The sequence below is a fragment of the Suricata suricatta genome, chromosome X, assembly GCF_006229205.1.
Source record: "Suricata suricatta isolate VVHF042 chromosome X, meerkat_22Aug2017_6uvM2_HiC, whole genome shotgun sequence".
Taxonomy (NCBI): domain Eukaryota; kingdom Metazoa; phylum Chordata; class Mammalia; order Carnivora; family Herpestidae; genus Suricata; species Suricata suricatta.
In genome coordinates, this window is record NC_043717.1 from 56,901,912 (window position 1) to 56,912,661 (window position 10,750).

Here is a 10,750-nt window from a genome sequence, read left to right on the forward strand (position 1 = left end):
AGTTCAGGGTGGGGGCATGCAGAGTTGGTGAAAAAAAGCAGGTCAAAGTCATCATGTTTATTGCCTGATCTGAGATCATTGCATGATCTAAGCGACAGCGTCATTGTACAAATACCTAATTCCATTATCAGAGATTCAGCAGAAGATTCTGAGCAGCATATGCTGATGACAACTGAGGTAACAGAAGACAGGTTGTTAGGAGCATTCACTAGGACACAAGATCTATTCAGCATTTATTTCATTATGACATCTTCTATGTCACCTGTGTCTGAAGCAATTGTAGTGACAATAACGGGATGGAAACGACAGTGCAGGTACTCCATTTGATGTTTGGATCATGTGTTTCAAACCAGTGAATTCCAAGAATCAGAGGGTTCCATTGCACACGAATATTGGCAAACTGGAGCTTTTCAACATGGTTTACAATTTTAACTTCCACAGTTGGTGTTTCTCTGGTTATGGGTCCATTAATAAGTGGACACCCATCTACCATGTCAAGCATCAGAGGGAATATATTTTTACAGATGTGCAGCTTCTCTTGAAGAAACACAGAATGATCGATGTTGTTTCTGTAGGAGCCCGAATCCACCAGTTCTTGCTAAAAGAACTGTCGTCTTCCCAGTCGGATTTCAACAGTAAGTCATAGAGTATGAGAAATGGATATTGGAAGTGATGGGGATGCATATTTATAGATTGGCCCACCTGGGTTTCCCCCTTACTGCCAGACCTCAGTGTTTCTTGCCTGCTCTGCATGATGAAGCTTGAAAGGACAATTTCTGGCAACATGACCAGGATGACCACACTAAAGTCACAAGTGGCCTTCATAGCAATGGGCCCATTCAGCTTCACTGAGGTGTGGGCAATTGCTTGCAGCTTGTACAGGCTGGTTTTCAGCTAGTGAACTCTCAGGCCCAGGTCTCTCCTCAGAGGACCTTGCTCCCTGTGGATTTGGATCAGGCTACCTCTTAGCTTATCTTCTAGGTATGGAGTGATCAGATTAGATAGGACAGTGGCTGGACCTGTGTGAGACAGTTCATCTGGGATAGAGCTGTCAAGCCATTCTTGCAACAGGATGCAGAGAATGCTTTCATTCCATTTTAGCTCTTGAGAAATGATATGGATGTGGGTAACATAATGATAGGCACGATCCTCCCTTTGGCAGAGCTGATGGATGCAGTCAGTTACTGGCATCTTCCATGTTTTCTGGACTATCAAAAATATCCTGGAGCACTTGTATGAAAATTTCAAATTGCTCCAGCAGGGGGCTTTGCATATCTAGTAGGGGCTGAAATCACATTCCTACCTCATCTGAGAAACACTTGCCAACAAAGCTCATCACAGCTGCTTCAGTAAGATACAAGTGCCTGATGACTCTCATGTAACTATTCAATTGAACCAGGAACTCAGAAAGCTTCCAGGCATCTCTACTGAAGGCTAAGCAGTATTCTAGGAAGAAAGCTTCAGCCTCTAACCCACTGGGGGAATGTGGAAACTCTGCACCTGCTGGTGTCAAAGCAGCTATTAGACCTTCTAGGGACTCTTGGGGTGCTGAGGGCTCTAGGAATTCCTGGGCATCTAAAGGATCCAGGGGATCCTGGAGCACTCTAGGTTCCAGAGACTCCTGGAGATTTGGAGTCTTAAGGAGCTTCAGATGCATTGAGGTTTCTTGCCATTCTCAAACCTCCTGGGATTCCTGGGAACTTGGAAGATAGTGGTGCTCTGAATCCTGGGGCTTCTGCGCCACTGGGGCATCTTGGGTATCTGGGAGCTCCTGGGCTTCCTTAGCTTCTATGGCTTTGTAGGCTTCCTGGGTCATTGGAGGCTTTGGTAGCTTCTTGACCTTTGGGTGATTTTGGGATTCCAGGCTGCTGAGAGCTCATAGACCACTCAAGGTGCCTGGGACTCATGAATTGCTGGAAGCTCCATGGACTCTGGTGCTGCTGGGGGTTCCAAACTCTTTTGGGTTTCCTGTATCATTGGTATTTCCTGGTGCTCCTGGGCTGCTAAGAGTTCCAATGCTGGGAGCTCCTGGGGCTCTCTGAGATATGAGGAATCCTCAACTCCTGGGAATTCTTGGTGCTTCTAGGCTGCTGGGAGATCCAGGATTTCTGGGGGTTCCTGGGATCCTGGGTCTCTGAGGGATTCTGGAGTGGTTCAACTTCCTTGGTTGTTTGGGGTTTCTGGAGCTCTGGCTTATAATCCTGTAGGACATTTTCTTCCATCAGCCTCTGCACTTGGGTTTTCAGAATTTCATTCTCCAACTTCAAAGCAATATAGGAGGCTGTTAAGCCCTCCACCACCTCTGGAAATGGGCTTGGTTTGGCAGTTTGCTACCAAGAGAAAATTGGGTAGTTCTTCTAAAAGCTCCTTTTAGAAAAATATCCTTTTTAACAGATGTCAGGCTCTGTGAATTTTCCAGGAGGTAGGTATTTGGGCCCCACCAAGGTTGATTACCAGGTCACCTGGAGCCTCCGGAGCTCAGCAATGAAGGTGTGAGATACACTGTACAGAGAGTGGGATCTGAAGATGAGAAACTATGGAAGGCACTCATTCAAAATAAATCAGAACAAAACATGCCTAAATGCTGGTTTCTAGTACTACAGGCTCATATTCATGAGCTGAGTCATATGTGCTGGTTCTGACCCCATGACATTTTAAAAACAACATCTGATCAAGACTGTGTATGCCATTTTGCATTCCTGTTTTATTTTTTACTTTTTAAATTTTGTTTAATGTTTAGTTATTTTTGAGAGAGAGAGAGAGAGAGACAGAGAGAGAGAGAGACAGAGAGAGAGAGAGAGAGAGCGAGAGTGCACAAGCGAGCAGAGATAGGGCAGACAGATGGGGAAACAGAATCCAACATAGGCTCCAGGCTCCAGGATCTCGGTACAGAGTCTGATGTTATGCTTGAACTGTGAGATCATGATTTGAGGTGAAGTCAGAAACTCAACCAGCTGAGCCACCCAGGCGTTTCTGACTTTTTACTTTTATAATTTAACATTAGAAGCATTTCACCATAATTTTTTGTTTTACATAGTCTTTAAATTTTTATGTCTGCTTAATATCCCGATGTAATATTTAGGTTTTAACAGCTGCTTTCAATGATCAAATAAAATGTTTGAGCAGTGTGGAGATTTTAGGCTCTTTGGTGAGCCAACCCAAGAGGTGTTTTTGGGAGGCTGAGTAGAAACTTTTTCTGACACCTCGGAAATCATACCACACAAGTAACCACACAAGACCAGCCTTAGGAGAAAATAAGCAAAAGTTAACTAAATATATATATGCGCTTAGCAGACACATGCATATTATTTATAATATGTCTCAAAATAGTTAAGAAAATAATCTTTATAAATCGACATTACCATTTAGAGTCTTAGTTCAGGAGTTCGGCTGTCTGTGTACCCATCATTGAGGAGGAAACCGTTTAAGTGACCATGGAGGCTTGCCTTTTCTGCACACACTGAGCCAAACCAAACACACCCACTTCCAGAACACATTCCAATTTTCCTCTTTAACATAGCTATTTAGAATGTGGGAAAGGTTTTTGTATTTTTTTTTTTTTGACAGTATCTCACAGTTTAGAACCACAGGGAAAGTGAGATGCTGTATTGATGTGAGGCAGCCTGATAAACTCGGTCATTGGCTAATTTAATAAATATTTTGCTAGGAAATTGAGAGTAATACCACAGCCCCTGTAAAAATCTGCAAACGTTTCTGAGTGACCACAGTGGTTTGGGACTTTATTTTTTACGTCTGTCTCACGTAACCCCCCTTACTCCATCCACACTAGGCCGTTTGTTTAATTTTTAGAAGGCAGCCTGCAGTCCCTCAGCCCCTTCCACATTCCACCGACCCAGTCCCTAAGATCCCTTCTTGAAATGTTTTCTTGGGATCTTTGCCTTAAATAGATCTAGGGAAAATATAATAGGGTAAGATTGTGGATGAGACCAATTTTGTTGAAGGGTACTTGGTGCAGTCTTGCAGGATCCCTGGCTTACTCTGAATTTCTTGGCCCAGGGTTCTCATTCTTTCTTGAGCCACTCAGGTGCATGAAGCAAACCCCAGGTACCCCACTAAGGGCTGACCTCTTGAGAAGTGACCTTACTCAAAATCTCACCTTCTCATAGTGCCTTGGTGGCTCAGTCAGTTGGGCGTATGACTTCGGATCTGGTCATGGTCTCATGGTCAGTGAGTTTGAGCCCCGTGATGGTTCTGTGCTGACAGCTCAGAGCCTGGAACCTGCTTCGGATTCTGAGTCTCCCTCTTTCTCTGATCCTCCCCTGTTAGTGCTCTCTTTCTGTCTCTCAAAAATGAATAAATGTTTAAAAAAATCTCACTTTCTCTTCTCATGACAAATTATAATCACATCTTGAATCTGGCCCATGTGGCCATTTTAGGTAGGGCAAAGGGACAGCTATTTCTGTGCTTGTAAAGAGTGGAGTTGGGAATTGTCTTTATCAACTTCAAATCACACATCTAGTAAGTCATGTTACCAAGTCTCCTTAAAAAATGGTCAGTCCCACATTAGTCGGCATACTGGATAAACCCTGTTGATGGAATATGCCCAAACCACAGCAAATTGATTGGACTAACTGAACCAGAATGCAGTGGCTTTGAAAAGGAGAGCAAAATCTTTTGCAAATCAAGTTATATTCCCTTTCTCCCTTTGCATGTTTCAGTCTTTAGAGACACACCACACATGCCAGGTGCGCACTTTGCTCCGAAAGCTGAGGAACTTGGGAGCCGCCATGGCATCCAACATGGACAGGGAGATGATCCTGTTCAGGGCAAGATGGTGGAGAAATAGGGAGTTCCATATTTCCCGCTTGCATCTTTCAAACTAAGAAGGGCCAAAGCCAAAGGACTCTGAACCACAAGAATCTGGGAGAAAAAGAGATCGAGTCCACTAAGAAGACAGCCTCATACATGCATGATTGTGAACTAAGGAAGACACAAATAGGCCGGGACACGAAGGCATGGAGGGAAGGAGACCCTTTTGCAGAGAGACAAAAGGAAGAGAAAGAGCGGCTGGGGAATGGTAGAACTGTACCTGAAGAAGAGAAAAACCTAGGCCCAGGATGGACCTATTATCCCATATCTAACTGCAGGGCTTTTGGAGAGAGATCCCATCTCTAACTGTGGAGGCTTTTTTGAGCTGAGTGCCCCAGTGCCAGAAATTCCCTCTGGGATAGACGGTATGCAAGGGACGCAGTCAACATCAGAAGGAACTGGTCCCCCCTTGATCCCTTTCTCGAATCCCTCTAGGAAGTGCCCTGGCTTAGGGGATTACATTTCGGGTGGTATCATTACTGCACATGGAGTAAGAGCTGCAAACGTGGCTGGCTTTGAGACACAGAACACGGCTCACCTTGGCTTCATCCGTGGCACAGTGAGATCGACCCAAAGGAGTGTTTTGGAACACGTGATTTGAGAAGGGACTAGGGGTATGCTATTTTTCTCCCCACAATCACCAAGGCAGGGCCAGAGAGAGCGACCTGTGGGACCAACAGTGGAGGCGAGACCTGCCTCCACCAAACCACATCCATCTGCACTGGGTAGCTGCTTTTTTTTTTTTTTTTTTTTTTTTTTACCAGAACCTGGATAGATGCTGCAGAAGCAGCTCTTCCCCCAAGACCAGCAGTGATGCATTGCTGTGATTAACTCTAGAACAATTCTTATGATTCATATATATTCTCCCTTATCTCATTCTTATCTCTTCCCTCCTCTGGATTAGTTATTCTGGTTATAGATTTCCTTAAACAATCATATTTAATCCATTCTCTTGATACATGTTCTACATCTTCCTCATTACCTTCCTTTCTCTCTCTTTCTGAAATAATCAGACTATATGTTTTCTCAGGGTAACATATTTTTTGTTGCATTCAATCTGTAGATTGCTTTACTTTTTAAAATAGTTTATTGTCAAATTGGATTCCATATAAGACCCAGTGGTCTTCCGCACAAGTGCCCTCCTCCATTACCACCACTTCTCTTCCTCCCCCCTCTCCCCCTCCCCCTTCACCCCTTGGATCGTTTTCAGTATTCAATAGTCTCTCATGATTTGCATCCCTCTCTCTCCTCAACTCTCTTTCCCCCTTCACCTTTCTTTGGGCCTCTGTTAGGTTTCTCCTGTTAAACCTATGAGTGCAAACATATGGTATCTGTCCTCCGCCTGATTTATTTCACTTAGCATGATACCCTTGAGGTCCATCCACTTTCCTACAAATGGCCATATTTCATTTTTTCTCATTGCCATGTAGTACTCCATTGTATATATATATACCACATCTTAACTGATCCATTCATCAGGTGATGGACATTTAGACTCTTTCCATGACATTATCTTCATTTGTTTTTTTCTCCTCACCTTCTGCCATATTCTCCTTTTTCTCTCTCTTAATTAAGGCTTTCAGTCTCTCAACCTGGTCAATGTTCAATCTCTCCTTCTCCCCAATGCAGTCATTTCTCTCTTTGTGTATGCTCTTCTATCAGCACTGCCTTTTTATAGTTCTTTATTTGTAGCTGGAATTTCTGGTTTTATACTTTTAGACTGTCCTTTGTCTGTTGTTTCTGTTTTGTGGGGGGTTTTTCTCCTTTTTTTTCAGTTCGCTTGTTTGTTTGGGTCTTTTTGTGTGTATTTGTGTGCTTTTGTTCCATTTTTTGTCTGTCTGTTTTCCTTTCAAAGGCTACCTAAAGAAACAATCCAAAGTACACATGGTAGAGAGTCCCAAATATCACTATGAGTAGAAAAATAAAATAACCAAAGTCTCAACAAGAGAGACCAAGGGAAACCATTAAAAGAACACTTCCTGAATGAACAGGCCCTAGACAGTCTATGAGCCTCCTTTAATATAGCAGTACTCACAGGTGCAAAGTGCATAACAAGCTTTTAAAACTGACAAGAGACAGAAAGCCAGCCAAAATGACAAAATGGAAGAACTCTGCTCAAAAGAAATTCCAGGAAGAAGTGACAGCTAAAGAATTGGTCAAAGCAGATATAAGCTAAATAACTGACCAAGAATTTAGAACAATAGTCATACAATTAATCACTGGGCTTGAAAAAGGCATGGAAGATAGGAGAGACACTATTGTTACAAAGATTATGGACCTAAAAATAGTTATGATGAATTTAAAAATGCTACAAATGAGTGGCATAATAAAATGGGTGTGACCACTGCACGGATTGAAAAGGCAGAGGGGAGAAAAGGTGAATTAGAAGAAAGAATTATAGAAAAAAAGAGATAAACTGATCCAGGAGCACAAAAGGAAAATTCAAAAACTGAGTGATGCAATCAAACGGAACAATATCTGTGTCATAGAAATTCCTGATGAAGAAGGAGAGAAAGGTACTGAAGGGGTACTTGAACAAAGTAAAGCTGAGAATTTCCCCAATATGGGGAAGGAATCAGACGTTGAAATCCAAGAGGCACAGAGAACTCCCCTCAGATGTAACCTGAATTGATCTTCTGCATGACATATCATAGTGAAACTGGCAAAATATAAAGATAAAGAGAGAATTCTGAAAGCAGCTAGGGATAATAGGGCCCTAACATACAAAGGGAGACACATCAGGGTAGTTGCAGACCAATTTACTGAAACTTGGTAGGCCAGGAAGAAATTGCAGAAAATCTTTAGGTGATGAACAGAAAAAATATGCAGCCAAGAATCCTTTACCCAGCAAGCTTGTCTTCAGAATAGAAGGAGAAATACAGGTTTTCCCAAACAAACAAAAAAGGAAGGAATTTATCACCACGAAGCCAGACATACAAGAAATCCTAAGGGGGATTCTATGAGGGAAATGTTGCAAGGAACACAAAGTACTAGGGATACCACTACAAGCATGAATCCTACAGAGAACACAATGATTCTAAACCCATATTTTTGAATAATAACACTGAATGTAAATGGACTAAATGCTCCCATCAAAATACATAGGGTATCAGAATGTATAAAAAACAAGTCCCATCTATTGGCTGTCTACAAGAGACTCATTTTAGACCTGAGGACACCTGCAGATTGAAAGTGAGGGGATGGAGAAATATCTATCATGCTACCGGAAGTCAAAAGAAAGCTGGAGTAGCCATACTTATATCTGACAAACTGGACTTTAAAAATTAAGGCAGTAACAGAAGATGAAGAATGGCATTATATAACAGTTACAGGATCTATCCATCAGGAAGAGCTAACAATGTTAAATGTCTATGCAATGAATCCGGGAGCACCCAAATAAATAAAACAATTAATCACAAACATAAGGAATCTTATTGATATGAATGTGCTAATTGCAGGGGACTTTAATACTCCACTTACATCAATGGATAGATCAACTAACAGAAAATCACTAAGGAAACAAAGGACCTGTACAACACATTGAACCAGATGGATTTGACAGATATATTTAAGACTCTATATCCTGAAGCTATGGATTTCCATTTCTTCTCTAGTGCACACAGTACATTCTCTAAGATAGATCACATACTGGGTCACGAAGCAACCCTCAATAAATATGAAAGAATTGAGATTATACTATGCACATTTTCAGATCACAATGCTATGAAACTTGAAATCAATCACAGGAAAAAGTTTGGAAAACCTCCAAAAACATGGAGGTCAAAGAACACCCTATTGAAGAACGAATGAGCCAACCAGGAAATTAGAGAGAAAATTAAAAAATATAATATTGTAAGCAAACAAAAATGAAAATACAACAATTCAAACTCTTTGGCAGCCTCAAAGGCAGTCCTAAGAGGAAAGTACTTTGCAATCCAGATGTATTTCAAGATACTAGAAAAAGCGCAGATACAAAACCTAATAGTGCACCTAAAGGAAGTAGAAACAGAGCAGCAAGAACACCCCAAACTCAGCAGAAGAAGAGAAATAATAATGATCAGGGCAGAAATAAACAATATAGAATCCAAAAAACAAAACACCATTTGAGCAGACCAATAAAACCAAGAGTTGGTTTTTTAAAAAATAAAATTGATAAACCTGTAACTAGGCTTCTGAAAAAGAAAAGAGAGAGCACCCAAATAGACAAACTCATGAATGAAAATGGATTTATTACAAACAACCTCTCAGAAATACAAGCAATTATCAGGGAATACTATGAAAAATTATTTTCCAACAAACTGGACAACTTAGAAGAAATGGACAAATTTCTAAATACACACACTTACAAAATTCTATCAGGAAGAGATAGAAAATCTGAACAGACCCATAACCAGTGAAGAAAATGAATCAGTTATCAATAACTTCCTAACAAATAAGAGCCCTGGGCCAGATGGCTTCCCTGGGGAATTCTACCAGACATTTAAAGCAGAGTTAATACCCATTCTTCTCAAGATACTACAAAAAAAAAAATAGAAAAGTAAAGAAAACTTCTGGACTCATTCTACAAAGCTAACATCACTTGGATTCCCAACCAGACAGAGACCCAGAAAAAAAAAGAGACCTACAGGCCAATATCCCTGATGAATATGGATGCAAACATCCTGAACAAGATACTAGCAAATCAATAGAACAGCATACAAAAAGAATTATCCAACATGATCAAATGGGATTCATTTTTGGGATACAGGACTGGTTCAATATTCGCAAATCAATCAATGTGATCCATCACATTAACAAAAGAAAGGATAAAAACCATATGATCCTGTCGATAGATGCAGAAAAAGCATTTGACAAAATACAGCATCCTTTCTTAATAAAAACCCTCGAGAAAGTCGGGCTAGAAGGAACTTACTTAAACATCATAAAAACCATTTATGAAAATCCAACAGCTAACATACTCAGTAAGAAAAAACTGAGAGCTTTCCCCCTGAGATCAGGAACAAGACAGGGATGCCCACTCTCACCACTGTGGTTCAACATAGTGCTGGAAGTTCTATCATCAGCAGTCATACAACAAAAGGAAATGAAAGGCATCAGAATCAGCAAAGATGAAGTCAAATTCACTTTTCGAAGATGACATGATACACTACATGGAAACCTTGCCAGACTCCACCAGGAGCCTACTAGAACTGATCCATGAATTCAGAAAGGCCACAGGGTACAAAATCAACATACAGATTGGTTGCATTTTATACACCAATAATGAAGCAACAGAAAGAGAAATCAAGACTAATCACATTCATAATTTCACACAAAAAAACACATAAAATATCTAGGAATAAACCTAACCAAAGATGTAAAAGATCTGTATGATGAAAACTATAGAAAACTTATGAAAATGGATAGTTTTTTTGAGGAACCTCCACACTGTTTTCCAGAGCGGCTGCACCAGTTTACATTCCCACCAACAGTGTAGGAGGGTGCCTGTCTCTCCACACCCTCGCCAGCATCTATAGTCTCTTGATTTGTTCACTTTAACCACTCTGACTGGTGTGAGGTGGTATCTCAGTGTGGTTTTGATTTTCGTTTCCCTGATGATGAGTGATGTTGAGCATCATTTCATGTGCCTGTAGACCATCTGGAAGTCCTCTTTGGAGAAGTGTCTGTTTATGTCTTCTGCCCATTTCTTCACTGGGTTAATTGTTTTTGGGTGTAGAGTTTGATGAGTTCCTTGTAGATTTTGGATACTAGCCTTTTATCTGATGACCCAGCAATAGCACTGCTAGGGATTTACCCAAGGGATACAGAAGTGCTGATGCATAGGAGCACATGTACCCCAATGTTCATAGTAGCACTGTCAACAATAGCCAAAACATGGACAGAGCCGAAATGTCCATCACCTGATGAGTGGATCAAGAAG

The 10,750-nt window shown here is 41.2% G+C and overlaps 1 protein-coding gene across 1 annotated transcript in view; it reads right to left on the minus strand.

Moving 5' to 3' along the window:
* Positions 1–715: 715 nt before the first annotated feature.
* Positions 716–10,750, minus strand: part of RTL3 (retrotransposon Gag like 3) — a 50,528-nt gene continuing 40,493 nt past the window's right edge. Inside the window, 5 exon segments of the mRNA XM_029929664.1 lie at positions 716–958; positions 961–1,179; positions 1,181–1,840; positions 2,160–2,330; positions 4,715–4,778. Of these exon segments, the coding sequence (XP_029785524.1) occupies positions 716–958; positions 961–1,179; positions 1,181–1,840; positions 2,160–2,330; positions 4,715–4,778 (1,357 nt within the window).